Raw genomic sequence first — 22,208 nt, 5'->3', positions numbered from 1 at the left:
TCATTTTCTCTACTTACTTTTAATCATGCCCCTACACACACTCATTATTAGGTTATGATAAAACGCTTCTTAGAAATTGCAGAACACTCTCATTCCCTTTCTATAATCTAATGTGAGTAAAACTGATTTTTTACATTGACCCAAGTTACTAGTAACTTCAGTCTCCATTACAGCTCAAAATGATGTAGAAGCCTAAACCAAGTCTACAATGAATATACAACATGGAGAATCCTGGCACATGGAGTTACAATACAAAACGTGTTTGCTCTTTAACATGTGTTCAGCCAAGAAGATACAGACAAACTGTGCTGTCCTTAAGTTTCTGGAAAAGATGTCTCTAGACCCAGATGATTTTACCAGAAAATGCTACTAAATATTTAAAGAAGAATTAACACTAATTTTATACAATATTTTCCAAAACTTAAAATAGGTAACATTTCCCAACTCATTTTATGAGTACAATATTATCCTGATACCAAAACTAAACAAAGACACCATAAACAATGAAAACTACAGACCACTGTCTATCATTAATTTAGATCAAACAAACTTCTTCAAAAACATATTAGCAAACTGAATCCAGCAACACATACTAAAACAATATGGCATAATCAAATGGGATCAATTCCCATATACAAGACCAGTTCAACATCTGAAAACCAATCAATGTAACTGGTTATATCCATAGGCAAGAAAAACTATATAAAATGACACCAACAAAAAATGTTTAATGTAGCATCTCATTTCATAATAAAAATTCTCAGCAAACTAGGAAGTTGACCAACTTCCTTAACTTGATAAATGCCGTCTATAGAAAACCTACAGCTAGTATCGTACTTAATGATGACACACTTCACGTTTTCAATCAAAGAGCAGGTGAAACTGTTAAATGTCAAACTACAAAATTTTCAGGAAAAAAAAGAAACTCTATGGGATCTAGGGCTAGGCAAAGAGTACTTTAATTTGACAAAAAAAGAAAGAATTGTAAATGGATAAGCTAATAAACCGAACTTCATCAAAATTAAAAGCAGCAAAATACCTGTAAAGAGGATGAAAACACAAGTCACATACTGGGAGAAAATATTTGAAAACCAGAAAAAGGACTAGTATCTAAATATATAAAGAACCCTCAAAACTCATTTAAAAGAATCCAGTTAGAAAGGGGCAGAAGACTATGAACAGATACTTCATTAAAGAGGATATATAGATGACAAACAAGCACATGAAAAGATGATCAATACCATTAGTCACAGGGAAATGCAAAATTAAATCACAATGAGATATTACTACATATGAATCAGAATGGCTAAAATAAGATAGTCACAACAGCAAATGCTGGTAAGGATAAGCAGCAACTAAACACACTGATGGCTAGAATGTAAAACGATACAACCATTCTAGAAAACACTTTGGCTGTTTCTTATATAACTAAATAGAAATTACCACACAACCTAACCACCACACTCTGTAGCACTTTCCAGAAAAAATGGTTAAGTTCATAGGAAAACCTGCAGAAAAATGCTGATAAGACATTTATTTGCAATAGCAAAAAGCTAGAAACAACCCAGATGTCCTTTAACAGATGAATGGTTAAATAAACTGCAGTACATCCATACAATGGAGTATTACTCTGTAATTTAACATATTAATCATTGATAAATGTAATAACTTGGACAGATTTTTTTAGGGAATTATGGCAAATTTTTAATAGCCAAACCCAAAAGGTCATGTACTATACAATTCAATCTACATAGATTCTTGAAACGACAAAACTATAGAAATGAAGAACAGGTTAGTGATTGCCAGAGGTCAGAAGTCAAATTCTATAGGTAAGAAGTACAATGGAGGCTGGCTGCCACTTTAAAGGGCAAGAAGTATTCCTATAGTAATAGAACTGTCCCACAATTGTCTGTATCAATGCCAATACCCTGCTTGTGGATTTGTACTATAGTTTTACATCAGGTTACTACTGGAGGAAGCTGGGTAAAAGATGTGTACCTACAATTAACCTCAAAATAAAAATTTTGATTTAAAAAAGTATTTGCTGTATACTTTTGGTCAAGTATGTATACTTGTCCAAAGCTTTCTTTAATTTGTTCCTCCTGACAAATACTTCATTCATTTAAAACTGTTTACTTCCATAGCATAGAAAGAAATTTCTACTCACTGGCAGTATCAAAAATTAAACGGGTTACCCTAGGTAAAAGTGAGTGCTCTCTATTAAAAATTTAAAACAGAATATATTTAAGGGGGCTACTTCCATTAACCATGGCTGTAACTGAGTGATCTACAAGGCAATCTGCAGAATATAAAGATGAAAAAACAGTTTTATGATTATATGTGCAACTGGTCAATAAATATTTTACCTGCCCACAATAAAAGAATATTAGCCTATCCATATCATTTTCTAAAATACACTGATTTTTCAGCTTATTTTTAAATGCAGTTATATTTGACTATTAAACAACTGTTTAATTATCTTATATATATATCTTAAACATAAAAAATATATATGTAAGCCATGGATAATTGTTTTTAGTATTTCTTAAAGACGTAAATTACCTGCACACAGAACACTGCCGCTGAGGCTGAAGAGCAGTGAACATAACAATCATGGAATAGTTCCGAGGTGGTGCCTTTATAAATTTTCGGAATTTATCACCATTCATTCGGAAGATTGAGCGTCTGGAACTCCATTCCATCAGCTGCTCTACTTTTTCAGCTAGAAGATTCTGCAAGTAAACACAGAAATTTACATTTACTAAGAGTTAAAGTCCTTTTGTTTGAATTTCATATAAACAAAATTGCATGAGATTATATTTTACACCATTAACTTCTGTTAAAAGACCTTGCTTTGGTGAATATATTCAGTTAATTGATCATAAATGTATAAAATGTTTTTTTCTTTTTCCTAATGATATCCAAGTTTACAAAAAAGATAAAAGTCAAACCATATTTCTGCCCCGAGAAAGGCAGAAAAGACATATATTTTCCTAATATTCAGGGGTTTTTTTTGGCCTTATATATCCCAGACCAGTTGCTAGAGAAGTCCGAAATCCAAGAACACCAACGGCGGTAGACAGAAGAAAAAAAAAAAAGGCTCAAGTAAGCTCTTGCTATCCAAAGGACAAAGAAAGGGGAAGCCCAGTAAAACAATAATAACTGCTCTACTCTAGCCAAGCATAATGGCAAAAGGAAAACAAAACAATAAAAACTACAGGCTCACCCCCACAAATACAACACTGAAACTATACACAAAAGAGTGTTACATGATTCTACTTATATTAAAGTCAAAAATAGGAAAAACTGATTACTGTGGTAAAAGTCAGTATGGTGGCTAGTCTGGGAGGCATAGAGACTGGGAGACAGCACACGTGGAGCTGGGCTACTAGTAACATTCTGTTCCTAGAGAGGTTTGGAAGGAGACAGCATTGTAGTTTCTGTATAGAAGGCTCTAATGGCTGGGCATGGTGGCTCACACCTGTAACCCTAGCACTTTGGGAAGCCAAGGTGGGAGGATCACTTGAGCCCAAGGAATTCAAGATCAGCTTGGGCAACACAGTAAGACCCTGTCTCTACAAAAAGATAAAACAAGGCTCTTATCTTTAAGATCATTTATTTAAACTCAAGTCTGAGAAGTTAACAACTCTACAACACTGTATTCCTACAAAAAAAAAAAAAAAAAAAAAAAAATTCCCTGCCATTGAAAACCAAGCAAGTATCAATGGTCAGGACAGAGAAGCTTGAATTGTGCCATTTAACCAACCTCTACTACTCTAGAAATCAGAGAGAAAAATAACCTCTTTCCCCTCTCAAGTGAAAAAGTAAAAGTGAAACTGGGCACATATGCATGAAGAGGGAGAAGAGAAAGTAGACATCTTACCCTGAGTTAAGGTAAAACACTTGCTGCAGTGCTTTGCACCCACCTGAACAAAGAAAAAAGATAAAATGGAAAGAAATGGAAGGGAGGAAGGGAAGGAAAGTATCTGGAAAAATAACATAGTAATTGGTAGAGAGAGAACAGATATGTATGCATGCTAACTGTATGAAAAAGAAAAATTATAGCTAATGACTCGGCTGTGTTTGTTTTTTTGAAAGACACAATTTTGGCACAACCAAAGGGCGTAAACTGAAATTGATCTTAACCTCAAAACAAACAAATCACTTGCATTTAGTTATACATATATATATATTTACAGTCTGAGTTATATATATATGTAACTTTGGAAATGTACTTTTTATATATGTATTATATATATTTACATATATTTTATGTATGTATATTATATATACATATAATACATTTCCAAAGTAAAATAATAAGCTTATTAAACTGAAAATGAAAACTTATTTCTCTGCCTCATCAATATACCCAAAACAGTTGAAAATGACATAGAAGGACTTTTACTAATTTTTCTTACTTTTAATTCTGAGAAGCAAAGTGAGGTTATTTTGCATTTAGTCATATACACATATACACACACACATACATACATACACACACATATGTTGCATTTAGTTATATATACACACGTGTGTATGTGTATATATATAACTATATATGGCTATATATATATAACTATATATACATACATACACACGTGTGTATATATATATGTATAGTGTGTATATATAACTTTGGAAATGTACTTTATATGTATATATTTTTACATATATTTTATGTATGTATATTATATATACACAGATAATACATTTCCAAAGTAAAATAATCTTATTAAACTTAAAATGAAAACTTACTTCCCTGCCTCATCAATATACCCAAAGTTGAAAATGACACAGAAGAACTTTTACTAAGTGTTCTTACTTTTAATTCTGAAAAGCAAAGTGAGGTTATTTTCCATGTTAAGCATAATAGTATTTGTCTTACAGAAAACTGTTATACATTTAGTAAGATTTAAACTCTTCAGTATTTACCAATACACACAATAAACCAATTTACTATGTAAATTCTTTTGAGCCTTGAAACATTTTAAAATAAGATAAAACCTATATAAATAAAATACTAATATTTTAAATATTTAGAGACTGTGACCCTCTATGAAAAGAATGGAAATCAAGCAGGATAATTAATTCACTAAAGAGAGCAGAAGGGAATTGCTCTAAGAAAGTTACTTACTCATATATAAGTAACTTTCTTAGAGCAATTTGGCATACTTTTCTTATTAAATACATGGACAACACACTCTCACACAGACACACACCACACACACTCTTTTATTACTCGTTGAATTTCTACTATAATCTTACTGTTCTTCTTATTTAAAAATCCCATTTATACCAAAATTGTATCTATGAAAATAGTAAATAACTGTAAAGGGTCAAAGATTTTGCTTTACTTTTAAGTTATCAAATAAGCTAGCCATAGTTTCATGGATGCTGAAAGAAATAAGACTCCTGAGTCTGGTACTCCTATTTCCCATGCTTACCACCTTCAAGGTAATACGAAACTCATTTACAACCCTGATCACGAATGAAAATTTCTCAGAGAGGAATATTTCTTATTTAAGTAACAAGGGACTAAGTTAAGTTACATGTGTCTTTAAAAAACAAACAAAACACAAGAATGAATACTCATTACTTGGCTCAACTGAAATCCTTTTCGTAGTACACTTCTAGTTACCATATAGCTACTATATTCCTTCAGAAATAGGCAAATATAAATATTTCATTTTTCTAAATATTGAAAACCACTGTGCTACAGATTTCAGGGTACACAGTCATGTTTAATATTAAAAAATCAAAGCAAAATACAATAATGTCTTGAAAAATATAGAATTCCAACTATATGTAATTTTCCCATTACAAATATTCTGGAAAAAAAATTTAAAGAAAAATGCCTATTATTCCCATAATTTTGCATCAATCTGACAAACTGGTGTTTTTCATTACTGTGACTACAGTTTCCTTACAAATACTGCATCAGTGTGAAATTATAATGCTATCTACAGTTCACTAATATATTAGAGTGTGAGATTCAGTATAGCCTTACCAGATTGGGGTATTCATTCTTATTCATTTTCTGTATCTCTTTATGGTATAGACATAGGCACTCACACCTCCAAGTCAGCAGGTGAAAATGGTATTTTAAATAATAATTTGCATTTTGTTTGTTTGTTTGTTTTCTGAAACAGCCTCCCTCTGTCACCCAGGCTGGCATACAAGGGCTCAATCTCAGGAAACCACAACCTCCACCTCGAGGGTTCAAACGATTCTCATGCCTCAGTCTTGCACTGTTATTTCTGGCAAAATTGAGCCATTTTTCACAATTCCAAATGCTAGAATTCTCTTTCTTACTCATTATATCTCATGTCTTTTATCCTAGATCTACTCACAAATATAATCTGTCCTACGTAAGAGATAAAAATATGTGGCATAAAACTCTTTCCAGACTAATCAACACTAAAACAATAGTAGGATAAAATTTTGTCACTTCTAAATTGTTTTTCTTTTTGCTTATGGGGTGAACAAGGAAGAGCAGAGAGCAATTAGAACTGAGAAAAGTAGCATTTTAAAAGCATATACTGTATTTGATTACACTTTGTGAATTGTTTCTCTTTAAATAAAGTCTCAATCTATTATATGAAAAATATCAATTATTTAAAAGCTGGAAAAACAAATCCATGTTCTGGAATAACAATAAATACCAAATTATAGTGAAAGGAAGAACTAAAATCTCTCTTCTATTCTCTCTTAGTATCCTAACTGCCTAATTATTCAAACACATTTCTCCCTTTAACTAACCTAGAATATCAGTAGAATACACAAAAACTTTTTTCTTTGATTTTTAAGTACCAAACAACTTCTAATAATTTCTTCCAAAACACAGCATATAAGGTAATGGAAGTGTTCTGACTCATGACTAGTGGTAGGGCCATGAGTATGCATTTGTCAAAACCCACAGAAATAGAGTCATGTGGCACATAGTGACATTAATCAGTCAACAACAGACTCCATATACGAAAATGGTCCCATAAGATTATAATAGGGCTGAAAAATTCTTATCCCCTAATGATGATAGGTAGCCATGGTAACACTGCAGCACACTGCATTACTCCTGTGTTTGTGGTGATGCTGGTGTAAACAAACCTACTGGCTGCCAAACATGTAAAAACACAGCATATGCAATTATGTACAGTATACAATACTTGATAATAAACAACTTTGCTACTGGCTTTATGTATTTACTATACTATACTTTTTATCTTTGGACTGTATTCCTTCTGCTTATTTTTTTTTTAAGTTAACTGTAAAACAGCCTCAGGCAGGTCCTTTATGAGGTATCCAGAAGAGGATGTTATCCTAGGAGGTGACAGTTTCATGTCTGTTACCGCATCTGAAGATCTCCCAGCGGGACAAGATATGGAAGTGGAAGAGAGTGATGTTGATAATCCTGACCCTGTGTAGTCAGGATTAGCCAAGGCTAACAAGTGTGTCTTAGTTTTTAACAATAAACTATAAGAAGTTTTTAAAAATTAGAAAAAAGCTTACATAATAAGGACATGAAAATACTTTTGTATTTTAAGCTAACAGTTTATTACAAGAGTCAAAAAGTCAAAAAAAAATTAAAAAGTTTACAAAGTAAAAAAGTAAAAAATTCACCCAGAGCAACTTTCAGGCCTGAAAGCTCCATTCATGGAGAGTGCCTGAGACAGGTGGACCATTTTTCATCTTTTATACCGTATTTTTATCATACCATTTCTATATTTACACATGGTTAGATACAAAAACACTGATTACTGTGTTACAACTGCCTACAGTATTTAGTAGAGGACCACGGTGCACAGCTTTGTACCTCAGGAGCTATGTGAGGTGCAGTAGACTGTACCATCTGGGTTTGTAAGTATACTCCATGATGTTTCCATGTGACACATTTCTCAGAACGTATCCCTGTCTTTAACTAACACAACAGTAGACAACACAAAAATGATTTTTGCCTTTTATGTTTTTTAAATGATCAACCTGGGTTGGGAGGATGGTTCCAAAATGAAAACAAAACTGTAACAAGTGAACCCAACTGCATTACTAACATAACTTTGAAAAACAATATTTGACTGGATATTCTTAAAGCCAAGTAGAAAAAAATACTGTACACAAATAACATATTTATTTTTGTTTCTCATAGGGGTATGCATTATCACTTCTGTTACTTTATGAGTATACTACAGTTGAATGAATAAATACATCTGGCTTTGTATCACTGTCTGAAAAGGTGTGTCACTGTCAGAAAAGAACTCACAAATAAGGAAAGGGGGAGGGCCAGAACGAATCTTGTGACATTGGATAGGAGTTGGAGGCATCCATATTAACCTATGGCTTTTAAAAATGGGGGAAAAATGTATATACATATATGTGTGTGTGTGTGTGTGTGTGTGTGTGTGTGTGTATAAGATTTCATGTGTATACAAAATTATATATATATAAAATATATAATTTTTCAGATTTTTTCAGATATTTTGCAGACAGATACAGAAACAAATATAGACGTGTATGAATGAATGGATTAGTGTACATATATTTCCTCCCTGTTTGCTGATTACACAGGATTCTTTGGGTGCCACTTCCCTAACCGGAAATCTCCTGTGGCAGGCAGCGCCTCTGCTCAGGCTTCAATGGGCTCTGGGCTTGGGGCTGGGATTGTTCTGCCCAGTGAGCCCTGCAGGCTACTCTCGTCTCATGCTACTGGCCCAGATTCAACACCCACTGCAGCTCTGTGCTTGGCCTGTGGCTCGGCAAGGAATGCTGCAACCTGCTTCTGACTTGGGCATCAACATTTGGATGAGGGGAATGCAGGGGCACCTAAAAACTCAGACATGCCAGCAACGGCAGAGCCCAGGAGTGTCATGGCTCTTGCCCATGAAGTCTGGAGGTCTGAGCCCTCAAGGATGGTTGCAGCACTCTCTCCTTCCCACCACCCACAGCACAGCCAGAACAAAAATATTTTCAACTGAGCTTGGTAGTTTTAACATATTTGAATTTATTTTAAAATCAATAAAATGATTAATTTTTTTTTGAGATGGAGCCTCGCTCTGTCAACCAGACTGGAGTACAGTGGCGCTATCTCAGCTCACTGTAACCTCTGCCTCCAGGTTCAAGCGATTCTCCTACCTCAGCCTTTTGAGTAGCTGGGATTACAGGCATGCACCACCATCATCACTCCTGGCATTAATAATTTTTATATTTTTAGTAGAGACAGGGTTTCGCCATGTTGGCCAGGCTGGTCTCCAACTCCAGACTTTAGGTGATCCACCTGCCCTGGCCTCCCAAAGTGCTGGGATTACAGGCGTGAGCCACTGTACCCAGCCTGATATTCTAAAACACATATATAATATGCAAATTTCTAGGAGTAAATTTTATACAAAAAATACGTCACTATAAACTTCTGGAATAGAAATTAGTCACTATTGAAAAAAAGCAAAAAAATCCAGATCTCTACTTTTTTTCTTTTGGAGTGTTCACTTCTGAACCTATTCCTATACCACACTAAATTACTGACTCTTATTCTACTTTCCTACTCTGTTATCAACCATTAGAACTTACTCCTTCACCAGCCCGGGCTGCAGCATAGTGATGCCCCAACTCTACAAATTTGTTTTTAAAAAACTAGCCAAGAGGCTGAGACCAGATGATCAGTTGAGTCCAGAAGTTCAAGTGATTGAACTGTGGAACTTATTCCTTCTATCTAATCACATGTTTATATCCATTAACCAGCCTCTCCTCATTTTTTCATTTCAGTACTTATTGGTTTAACTCATTTTTACAGTATTTTATAGTATTTTAGTGTATAAACATCCTGTATTTTCTTTTTTCCATTTTAGTTGACACATAATAATTACCCATATTTACGGGTATAGAGAGATATTTCTATATGTTATACAATGTGTAATGATTTAAATCAGGGTAATTAGAATATTTATCACCCCGAACATTTATCATTTCCTTGTGCTGCGCACATCTGAAATCCTCTCTTCTCGCTTTTTTAACATATATAATAAATTAGTGTTAACTATATTCATCCTACACTGCTATAGAATATTAGAACTTATTCATCCTTATCTAGCTTTAATTTTGTGGCTAAATGACCTCTTTCTATCCTCCCCGCTCTGCCTATTTTACCTGTCCTCTAATAAACGTAATTCTACTCTCTACTTCTGTGAGCTCAATCTGGTTTTTGGTTTCTTTTTAGCTCCCATATGAGTGAGAACATGTGATGTTTGTCTTTTTGTGCCTGGCTTATTTCATTTAACACAATGTCCTCTAAGCACATCCATGTTGCTGTGAATGCCAGGATTTCATTACTTCTTACAGCTGAATAGCATTCCATTGTGTATATACCACATTTTTGTTATCCATTCATCTGCTGACAGAAACTGAGGTTGATTCTACATCTTCGGTATTGGGAATAATGCGTCAGTAAACGTGAGAGTACAGGTATTTCTTCGATATGCTGATTTACTTTCCTTTGGATAAATACCCATCACTGGGATTGCTCAACAGTATGGTGGTTCTAATGGCTGTACTAATTCACATTCCCACCAACAGTGTACAAGAGTTCCCTTTACTACACATCCTTGTCAGAATTTTGTTTTGTTTTGTTTTTTTGCTCTCTTTAATAATGGCCTGAATAGCTGTACTTCTGTACTTTCAATACATATAAAGAGTAATCGGAAATTTCAATTCTTACCCAAGGAGTCTGTTTCATGTATAAACTATTATGTAACTATATCCTTAGCAAAAAATAATAATAATCTGGCATTTCACAAATTACTACATCCAAAGCAATTTACAAATTTGTACAAGCATGATTTTAAATTTTTGTTTTAAGTATTTAAAGAAATTTATTAAAGCATCTTATCACAAAGATGGAAACATATACAAACTAGAAACATGCAACCATCATCTTCCACAGTCAAGTCAAAATGTCAAATGTTTCTCTTGTTTCCGCAGATTAAAAATTCAGATCTCATACCCAACTACTTAGTCACCCTGAATATTGAAGTCACTTCCTGAAAGTACCCAGGGCAGCAAATAACAAAATGCAAACTATTATATAAAGAAAGTGCAGTTAAAAAAGAAAATATGTGGCGGGTACCCCCTTTCCCTCCCCACCCCCCAATTAAAGGCAAACAATGGCACTTTGCTCTTAACTTAGATTGTCTTCAAAAACTATTAAAATGTAAAAGACTTAAAAAAAAAAGATGTTTAATAGTCCAAAAAGCTCCTTAGTGTTTGAAATAAATGCTTAAACAAAAGACAACATATTTTATATCAAACAAGTCTGAAGAGCCCTGAATTGCAGCATTCTGTAAAATAAACAAGACAAAAAGCTGGAATAGGATTTATTGTCAAAGGCAGAATTTCTTCAGGTAGGTAAGTAAGGAGGTGGTGGTTCTTTTTCAGGCATTTTCACAGTCATTTCATAAGTTGGCAAAACATACTGAGGAGGTGCTTCAAAGGTAGGGTACACAGCAATCTCTGGCACGTTTCGGTTGTTGATGTATTTATAGCAGTTCCAAACACAGTTGATTAGATAAGCCTTAAAAATGATGAATAAGACAAAGAACACAAGAACAATGAACAGGAGGCAGCTGGAGTCCAAGGCCAGGAGGTCATCTTTGTAGGGAAAATCAGGCAGTTGATCCAGATATTCTTTGATTCTTGGCAAATAGGTGAGAGAACTAATAGCAACCAGGCAACTGAGGAAGAAGTCAAAAAGCCGGTAACAGAAGAATGGAATCAGCCAACCCACTTGATAAGGAATTGCTCCATAAACCAGCATTGAACTAATTATAAACATAAGAACAGAGACGGCAAAAAGAACACAGGCATTATAACCATTCTCTCAGATGAATAGTAATTACCGATGACTTCATACTGAAGGTTGACAGCTGGCATGGAGTTTGGATGAGTCACTTCCACAGTCAGCAAAATTGCCATCAATAGGTTTACTACCATATACCAGGTCCCCAGGATAATGGTCCCGGTGCGGACATGGCAACAGCCGCAGCACCGGGTGCAGTAGAACCGGTCGCTGCGGCTCCGCTTGAAAGTCATGGACACCATCGGGAATCTCGAGGACCTTTCTTGGCCAGACCTCTGACAAACGTTCTCCACCCGGCAGTCAAACTCAAACGGTTCGGTCACGGTCTCCAAAACCAAACGACGCGTCTTCAAGCCCGCCCCCACCCTGGGACCGGGTCTGCTCCTTCGTGCCTGGGCACTCGATTTTAAATTTAAATGTCATGAAAACCCAACTGTCCATCAACTGTTGAATTGATAAACAAAATGTGGTATGTCCATACAATGGAATACTGCTGGGAAATAAAAAGCAGTAAAATTATGATAACTGCTACAACATGGATAAACCTCAGAAATACTGTACTCATGGAAAGAAGCCAGACACAAGAGACTACACATTGTATTCTTCCATTTATATAAAATATCTCTAAAGGCAAATTTATAAAGATAAGAAGCAGATAAGCACTTATCTGGGCCTGGAGGTAAGAATAGGGATTAACTGTAAACAGGCATAAATATCTTACTAGAGAGATAAAATGTTCTAAAAATAGTGATGGTTCTACCACTCACTAAAGTTACTTAAAATTATTTAATTGTACACTTAAATGAGTGTATGTCAAGAAATGTAAAACATACCTACATAAAGGCTAGTGGGCATAAGTGAGCCTCATCCAAAACTAAAGAGCCCCATCTCAGCCTAGATTAGTTATTTTCTGCTTGTCCTCACAGACTCAGTGCTTCCATGAGGTGATTAAAAAAAAAAAAAACCTTAATAAAAATAATACATGTTTGAGCTAATGCTTAGTGTTAATGCTTAGTTTTCTCAGAAACTTTAATTTTGGTACTAAATAATCTGAAAAGTCTCAAAAGTCTTGCAGGGGAGAAAAAAATAATTTTCTCTCCTATCCTTCACAGTTCTTAACTCAGACCCCCACCCCCACAAAAAAAAATTAACAAAACAACGGAAGCTTAGCAAATGTATATTTCCTGTACACATGGGAGGTAACACAGGGAAAATGAATCACAGGGAAAATGAATGAATCTCTAAAGTAAATCTCAAGGCATATTTCAAACTTCTCTGTTCAGGTGTCCCTTTTGGCCTTCTGAAGAGAATTATGCTCATAAATCTCTGCTCCCTATTCCCAGTGAAGAATACAACTTGGATCAAAAAAGTTCATGCTTAAAGGGAATGTTCTGTAGTTAAGGGAGGAAAGAAATACCTATGTAACCCTTACAAAATCTGAGATAATACTATCTGTGTTTCTATTAATCTGTTCTCACACTGCTAATAAAGACATACCTGAGCCTGGGTAATTTATAAAGAAAAGAGGTTCAATGGACTCATAGTTCCACATGGCTGGGGAGACCTCACAATCGTGGCAGAAGACAAGGAACAGCAAAGGGACATCTTACACGGCAGCAGGCAAGAAAGAACATGTACAGGACCTCCCCTTTATAAAACCATCACATCTCATGAGACTTATTCACTACCACAAGAACAGTATGGGGGAAACTGCCCTCATGATTCAATTATCTCCACCTTGTCCCACTCTTGACATGTGAGGATTATTAAAATTCAAGGTGAGATTTGGGTGGAGACACAGCTAAACCATGTCAAGTATTCATTTAATTTTATAAAGACAAAGGCTCTGAAGGCTTAAATTCAAACAATAACTCTACATTTATATGTAATATGATTTGACCCTATTATTTCTTTGAGTCTGTTTCTTCATCTATAAAATTCAAATTTACCAACACAAAGATGTTGGTAAAATTACATGGGCTAATGTATGGAAAACTCCTAGCACAGCATCTTAAAAATGATAAGACACTCAAATTTATTTTCCTTCTCTTCAGGTCAGATCTATCAACAACACAGATGAGGGTGCTAAAAAATATCTACAGTGAGAATTTTTTAAAATATCATTACTACCTTCAATCTCAGAGTTACCTAATGTTTCTGAGCATTTATTACAAGAAAAGCACTGTATTAAATTTATTAAATAAAAAAAAAGCACTGTAAAATACATGCTACATGAGAAGATACATTGTGCCAAATTTGGGGATATGAGAGAAGATAGAGCCTACTTTCAAGGCCTTAAGCAAATAAGCTCTAGCACTAAAAAGTGTGCATGTGTATACACACACACACATATATAATACATATATGTCACATATATGTATAAAACATGGTTTATATTGATGTGTGATGGTTGTAGCTTTGCTGTTAAGTAAATGGCTTAGTGCCAAACCAGGAAGGGATGGTAAATAATATATTGTTTCTGTGAACATTAACTGATGTTCACAGTGAACATCAGTGTGTGAACAGTTCTGTGGCTACTTTAAATTCAATGCAGAAGATTCTGAAACCTAGACTGGTCCTATCAGTAAATAGTGGGTGAACAGTTGGCTTTCTCTGTTACTGATGCAAGGATGGGATACAGAGACAAAGATGCCATAAATCTATCACATCAGGAAAGGAAAAAGAAATCTGATACTTAGAATCTTAAAAAAAAAAAAAAAAAACTCCATCCTTGTTACTTTATAAAAAAGGTTAGCAGGTCATATCTATTAATGAAGTTAATAAAATCAGTCATATTAAATTCAGATGCCCATTCCTCTTTTTTATATTATTTCCTTCTTATATTTTTATCTTAATATTTTATGAAAGCTTAACTTTACAGCAATTCACTATAATAAACAAACTGGCATAATCTATGTACCAATCTCCAAATTATGACATCACCCAATTTTTTCTCAATTCACATCTTACTATAACCAATTTATAACCAAAAATACAAGAAACAGTAGACTGCATTGAACAATATGTAATAAGATGGTTCGTTCCAAAGTGAAGCTTAAATAGAATAAGAGCTCACTACTCTAACATTTTTTACTCTTTTTTTTTTTGAGATGGAGTCTCACTCTGTTGCCCAGGCTGGAGTGCAGTGGTATGATCTCAGCTCACTGCAACCTCCGCCTCCTGGGTTGAAGCAATTCTCCTGCCTCAGCCTCACATGTAGCTGGGACTACAGGCACAAGTTGCCACGTCTGGCTAATTTTTTTTTTTTTTTTTTTAGGTCGTGAACTCCCGAGCTCAGACAATCTGCCCATCTTGGCCTCCCAAAGCGCTGGGATAACAGGCGTGAGCCACCGCACCTGGCCTAGTCACTTTTTTTGTTAGTTTCAACATTTTATCCCTAGGAACATTCTAATGATGACCAGATGTACCAAGGAAAGATATGTAGTCTCATGTCTTTAACCAAGATGCCTCTGCCAAAGGGACAACTATTCAAGTGTTTGTTTACCAGTCACCTATATAGTACTTATTCAGATACCTGCTATCTGAGTATCAGATAATCATCAAAACAGCCATAAAGAACTTGTTTATAGTAATTCACAACATGTAGATCTGAAATAAGGGAACATGTTGAAGATATCAACTGGTAACACACAGAAACAATTTCATAACCCCTTCTGTTCTCATATTTTTACCGGAGCCTATGAGAAGAAAAGAAGGCTTTACTTTTCAAGACTTTAATATTTAAGGAGTTCAATCAAAACCCAATGATAAACCAAACATGAGCAGCCAGATGCATAACATTTTGCATTTAGTAGAAAAGTTATCTTCCACGTCTGAAATTTGATCTTAAAGACCCATATTCATATGTCTTAATAGTATGTCATACTTCTCAGATTTAAAAATATAAAGAGGGAAATTAATGCTTCTAGAAACCAAAAAATTAGAGATTAAGTACTATACCACCTCATCTACATTATAAACTGATTGTTCACTAAAGACCACCAGCATTCTTAAAGGCACTCAGAAGACCACAATGCGCTATACAATAAATAAAATAGACCATTTTAATCAAAAATATAAAATGCATAGAGCAATTATATATATATATAATTATAATTATATTTCTATAAAATTAAAGAAAGAAATACTATAAAATCCCAAACCAATTCCACCTCTGGGAATATCCTAAAGGTCTTTTATTTGTGTAAAGTTATCCAATGAGAAATGGAAAAATTGGGTTATTCTGACATCACACTTCTTGAAAAAGCACCTTTCAGTTGATGGTACTACAATATTCAATTAAGTGAACTTTTTTTTTAATAGAGAGGACCCTCAAGGTCTCTCTATACCTCTGCTGAATGAATGGAAAATTTGTAAAACTTTTTCGCTCTAATATAGAAATTGGTAACGCAGTACTCCTATTCAAATGGCACTTTTTTAAGGGGGTTTGCTTTAATTTGCCAGTCTCTTTGCTCTCTTTATTCTCTGGTTCAAAAGTAAAACAGAATATTTTGAAGTAACAATTGTTTCTGAAACTTGCATATATATGTCACTTATCAGTACAACCTTAAGAACTTAAGAATAATTGTTGCCAAATGTTAAATTGATATTTCAATATAAATTTTAAGTCTGCTAGGATTTCCTTATTCATAAAAATTAATAAAGGAAGTAGTAAATTCACATAAACACATCAACATTAAATTCGATATTGAAAATATCATAATAGTTTCTCCATGAGAAACTTAATTATCCCCTGGCAGTAAGAATTTTAAGAATTATAATGTTAGATGTTGCCATACCTTAATTTTATCAAAGAAAACATCATGCAGTATATTGAAATATTTTCCATTTGATACTTGTAGTAAAACAAAATTGGATCAATGAATTTATGTAATTTTATGAATTTCAAGGTATACTATGAAGTAAATCCCATGCCTAAAATGTAAAGACCCCTCAAAAAAACAATGATACAAATTACATTAAACTGATTATCCTAATTTATTCATCACAGCTTTCTTGATATTCAAAAGAAAAATAGTTAAATTATATAAACACAGTTACGTGATTAACAGCAACAAAAATAAAAACAGCTAGGAAATAAAGAGCATAATAATTCAATAAAATATTAGAGACTAAAATGAAATGTGGTCAGTGACTAGTAAAAACATTCTGTCATAACAGTAAATGAAAAGATAGAAGGTAATACATTCCTATTAATATATTAATATCACAAAAGCATATCTGTTCCTTGATAAAGTCATGTAAATAATTGAAAATGGCCTTTTAGTTTTGAGAGTTACTCTTTTATTTTTAATGTACAGTAAAAACAGGTGTTTTTTTTTCAAATGTGTTGTCTTCCTCCTGACAATTTTTCACCATAAAATTGCTTAAGTACCCAACTGTCAAGAGACAATAACAATATCATTATAATGGGAGCCATGGTATTTTCTCTGAAGAATCAAAATATGAAGTCATTTTAATCAGTGACAGTCACAGAATGGGTCAAATGAGCATCCCATTTTTTTTCCACCACTGCATTAGCTTCTGTCATCATTTCTCTCGAACTCTTTCATTTCATATCCTTCTGCTGGACATTCATTTATAAATAAATATCTCATCTTAAAACAAGTACCAGATATAAGAAATGAGGGCAGCTGTTAAAAGCAGAGAGGGAAATCTACCTCCAGCTGTACACAGCCATCTGGCCTGCCTCTCCTGGGAACACAGATCCAGGCAAGATGGCCATTACCAGTGTAAATGAGTACAGCAGGTACCCTACTGTAATAATACATTATATCATAAAATTATCTTGCTCTGCTTTAGAAGCCATTGTGTGTAACTCTTCACCATTAATAGCCATATATTATGTGCCACAGCTGAAAAAAATTTTACTAACAGAATGTGGGAAAACAAAACCATGACTACTCATAAATTGCAGAATTGACATTTTTTTTCAGCAAGTTTATTCTTCATTCCCATAAAGCAGTCTGTAAAATATGTAATGCTTACATTGTTAAAACTAAGAAAAATTTAATAGAATCCAAAAGAAAATAAGCCAAGAGCAAAGCTTTAAATGTACTTTAAAAAATTTCCAATGCTTGTTTTTCATAAACTGAAATAGTGTTTAGTCTACCACGTTTCTTCCAAATGGCAAGAGCAAGTCAAGTTTATTGGGGTAGAATGAAAGATTTCTTTTGATTATTTTGTATAAAAGGTGTAGGAGTTAGTTTTTGCACTGCTATGAACAAACATCCAAGATGGGGTAATTTATAAAGGAAAAGAGGTTTAATTGACTCACAGTTACACATGTCTGGGGAGGCCTCAGGAAACTTACAATCGTGGTGGAAGGGGAAGCTGTCACATCTCACATGGCAGCAGGCAAAAGAAGTGAAGTACAAGCACAGGAAAAACTGCCACTTTAAAAACATCAGATCTCTTAAGCCTTACACACTATCACGAGAACAGCATGGGGGGAACCACCCCCCTAATCCAATCACCTCCCATCAGTTTCCTCCCTTGACACATGGGGATTACAATTCAAGATGAGCTTTGAATGGGGACACAGAGCCAAACCATTTTAGTATTCAAAGGTAAAAATCTCTCAAGAAACTTCTTACATTGCACTTCATGTAGAAGACTTTGCCTAAAATTAGAGATAAGATTCTAGGCTTACCCCTAGCCCTGGGATGTCCCTACTATTGTTCTATTTATTCCTATAGAATAAACAACTATTTTATGCTGGAATTTATTGTTTACAAAGAGCACCAATAAAATGTAAGGTAACAAAGCAAGCAACAAAATTAAGGAATTCAGTATACATTAGACCCTCATGGAAAAGAGAACAACTTCTTGAGGATAATATATAACCAAGGACTAAATCAAAATAAGGAACTCAGGAAAAGAGAAGCTATGGATAAAATTCAGCCAAGAGGTGAATCAAAATCAACAACTCAGGAAATAAGCAAGGTAAAAGACTAAGTGTTGAATATGGTGCTAAGTAAATGTAAATATTTAAATGTAAAACCAAGAATAAACAACTCTAGCATTTATAGTTATAGACATTCTCATCATTCTGGTTTGCTGAGGAAACCCCAAATTGCACTTGCTATATTGCTGCACAGTTATCAATAGCACCCCCTTAGTCTCTGAAAAATATTCCAGTTTGAGTAAATTATATAGGCATTCAAGATATGACACTGACATTACATTCAATAACTAGACAAAGTAATTTATCAAACATTTGCTGATGGGAAAGAGAAGCAGGGAGGAAATGTAAGAGTACAAAATTTCCACATTTTTTATAGCATATAGTCAATAAATATAGGTTTCACTGAAACACAGTGCTGTTTACAACAACAGTTCATGTTATACATATTGAAGGAAGGACACTTGTCTCCTGCTTACTTTAAAATGCATTTAAAAAGATAGACTGATTGCTGATAGGTAAGATGGATTTGTGATAAAGCAAGCACTGTAAATTGTTAATTGTGAAATCTAGGTAGTACATATTTGGGTATTCATTGTAAAATTCTCTCAACTTACCTATATGTTTGAAAAGTTCATAACAAAAAGTTAGAGGAAAAGTAAATTTTACTTAATGATAATTGCTTCTGGGTGGTGAAATGTTTTAATAAATTTTTTTCTCATCTTTATTTCTATTTTGCTATGTTATAATAAATTATTTTACAAATGTGTGTAAACTGTAAACACACTTTACAAATGTTATAACTGTAGTTTCTAAAGCAGCTGCCTGTTTTGAGTGACTGAAAAGTTTCTATCACTAAATTATAAACTCTTGAGAGATCAGAACTGTCTTTATCATCAATGTATCCCCAGTGACCAGCTCGGTGCCTGCCTCACTAAATAAATATTTGTATAACTAATTAAGTAATGAATAAACATATTGAAAATACAGAAATAAGAATTAACACAGCTCTCTCCTGGTCCACACTTTTCCTTGGTTCAGCCACTCTCCCCCAACCATTTATGGCAGGAGAAATATCCTTTTTAAAACATTTCCAATTAGGATCAGAGAGAATAGCCCAAGGTAAAAGCTTACTACTCAAACTTGCGGGTAGTCTGTACATGAGATACTGTGTTTAATGCTAATATTAACTAGATAAAAATTTAAGAAAACATTGTATTTTGATATATATATACACATATACACAAAAATACAATGTTTTATTAAAAATAGCACTGGAGCCGGGCACGGTGGCTCACGCCTGTAATCCCAGCACTTTGGGAGGCCGAGGCAGGTGGATCACGAGGTCAAGAGATCGAGACCATCCTGGTCAACGTGGTGAAACCCCGTCTCTACTAAAAATACAAAAAAATTAGCTGGGCATGGTGGCACGTGCCTGTAATCCCAGCTACTCAGGAGGCTGAGGCAGGAGAATTGCCTGAACCCAGGAGGCAGAGGTTGCGGTGAGCCGAGATTGCGCCATTGCACTCCAGCCTGGGTAACAAGAGCGAAACTCCGTCTCAAAAAAAAAAAAGCACTGGAAAATGTAAGTTAAAACTATATCAAGGGATACGATATTGCTATGCATTGGTAACATCTTTCAAGAAGTCACATTTATAATACATAAGAAGTTTTAAATGTGTGTTTCCTTAGTTTAGCAATGCCATTTCTAGGAACTTATCCTAAAGAAATAATCAGACAAAGTACACAGGTATATTTAAAAGGATATTCACTGACATACTGTTTATAACTCCAAATATTTGGATATAATATTTAGGCCTACAAAGAGGAATTTGATTAACTCATAATATGGTATGAAACAAGACAATATTATAGTTATTTAACAAGGTAAAACAGATTTACCTACAAGAATATCCATAATTTGTGTGTACCTATTCACTCATTAACTTTTTTACATACATACTAAATATCTGAAATAATACAGAATAATGGGAAGGTTAGGGGCACCCACACAGTCAAAAATCACATGTAAGTTTTGACCCCCAAAAAATAGTGTTGACCAGAAGCTTTACCAATAGCATAGTCAACACATATTTTGTGCATTTATTATATACAATATTCTTACAATAAAGCTAGAAAAAAATGTTATTTAAAAAATCATAAAACAAAATATATTTATAGTACTGTACTGTATTTACTCAAACTGTAAGTTTATGTCACCTGTTTATAAGATGAATCGTTTAAAATGGCAGCAACTGGGCCGGGCGCAGTAGCTCACTCCTTTACTTAATCCCAGCACTTTGAGAGGCCAAGGCGGGTGGATCACAAGGTCAAGAGATCGAGACCATCCTGGTCAACATGGTGAAACCCATCTCTACTAAAAATACAAAAAATTAGCTTGGCATGGTGGCGCGTGCCTGTAATCCCAGCTACTCAAGAGGCCAAGGAGGGAGAATTGCCTGAACCCAGGAGGCGGAGGTTGCGGTGATCCGAGATCACGCCATTGCACTCCAGCCTGGGTAACAAGAGCGAAACTCCGTCTCAAAAAAAATAAAAAATAAAAAATAAAAAATAAATAAATAAATAAAATGGCAGCAACCACAGTTACAGATCTCAATCTGTGGTATCTATCAAGCAGTTTAACTTTTTCTTGTAATGTCGTGACTTTGTCTGCTGCTTGGGAGCACTTCCAGCATCACTAGTGGCACTTTGTATGGGTCTCATGGTGTTATTCAAGGTTTACAGTATTACACTAAACAGAATGAAAAATACGGGAGAACCTCGGGAGATCACTTTTCACTGCAATATGCAATTCACTGGAGGGATGAATGCTCACATGGAGATGATCAGTGTCATAAGGCATTTTAAGTGGATACTGGAACACTTAAGTTCACCCCAACAGCAACAGAACGCGGCTACAAAGTGATGACAGTAGCATATTATGTACTACAGTTAATTTTATGCAGTTGTGATTTAATACTGCAACCTTATGTTCGTTTATATTTCTCTCAATTGCAAGTGATGCCAGATTTGTAACTGTGTGTCTAGGTTTTGATAAGTTTCAACCTTTTTATAATAGATATATGTGTATTTTATGGTAGTAAATGATGAAAACAGAGTAGTATCCACATATATTTTATGCCCTCATGACATACTTTTTTTCTCCATTTTTTTTTTTTGTATTTCTAGGCAATGCAGTCCATCTGAGAATTTTTTCAAGTTGTCACAAATCTCCAAAAAAATGTTCCAACATACTGATTTGAAAAAAATCTGTATAAATAGATCCATGCAGTTCATACCCATGTTGTTCAAGGGTCAATTGTGAAGCAAATCGATAACGGTTTCCTTCTAGAGGAGAAGATAAATGGTTATGTTTATTTTTACTTTATAAATTTCTATATGATTTGAAATTTTTACCTGTATTGCTTTATAAACAACAGAACA

At 34.3% G+C, this 22,208-nt stretch overlaps 2 protein-coding genes across 7 annotated transcripts in view; both read right to left on the bottom strand.

Moving 5' to 3' along the window:
- Positions 1–22,208, bottom strand: part of TUSC3 (tumor suppressor candidate 3) — a 303,958-nt gene that overhangs the window by 230,848 nt on the left and 50,902 nt on the right. For all 6 annotated transcript variants that reach the window (XM_064368759.1, XM_064368757.1, XM_064368758.1 and 3 more), the window contains exon 2: positions 2,563–2,732. In XM_064368759.1, coding sequence (XP_064224829.1) covers positions 2,563–2,732 — 170 coding nt within the window. The remainder of the gene's footprint in view (positions 1–2,562; positions 2,733–22,208) is intronic.
- On the bottom strand, positions 10,831–12,096 carry LOC105726358 (lysosomal-associated transmembrane protein 4A-like). The gene is given in 2 exon segments (XM_021673877.2): positions 10,831–11,850; positions 11,853–12,096. Coding segments are annotated over 2 exon segments (699 nt in total). The 5' UTR covers positions 12,082–12,096; the 3' UTR covers positions 10,831–11,380.

Source organism: Aotus nancymaae, unplaced genomic scaffold (genome assembly GCF_030222135.1).
Source record: "Aotus nancymaae isolate 86718 unplaced genomic scaffold, 86718_ANA_hifiasm-v0.15.2.pri h1tg000079l, whole genome shotgun sequence".
In the NCBI taxonomy this organism is placed as follows: Eukaryota; Metazoa; Chordata; class Mammalia; order Primates; family Aotidae; genus Aotus; species Aotus nancymaae.
Note: the sequence above shows the minus strand (reverse complement) of the source record. Positions and strands in the feature narration are given on the sequence as shown.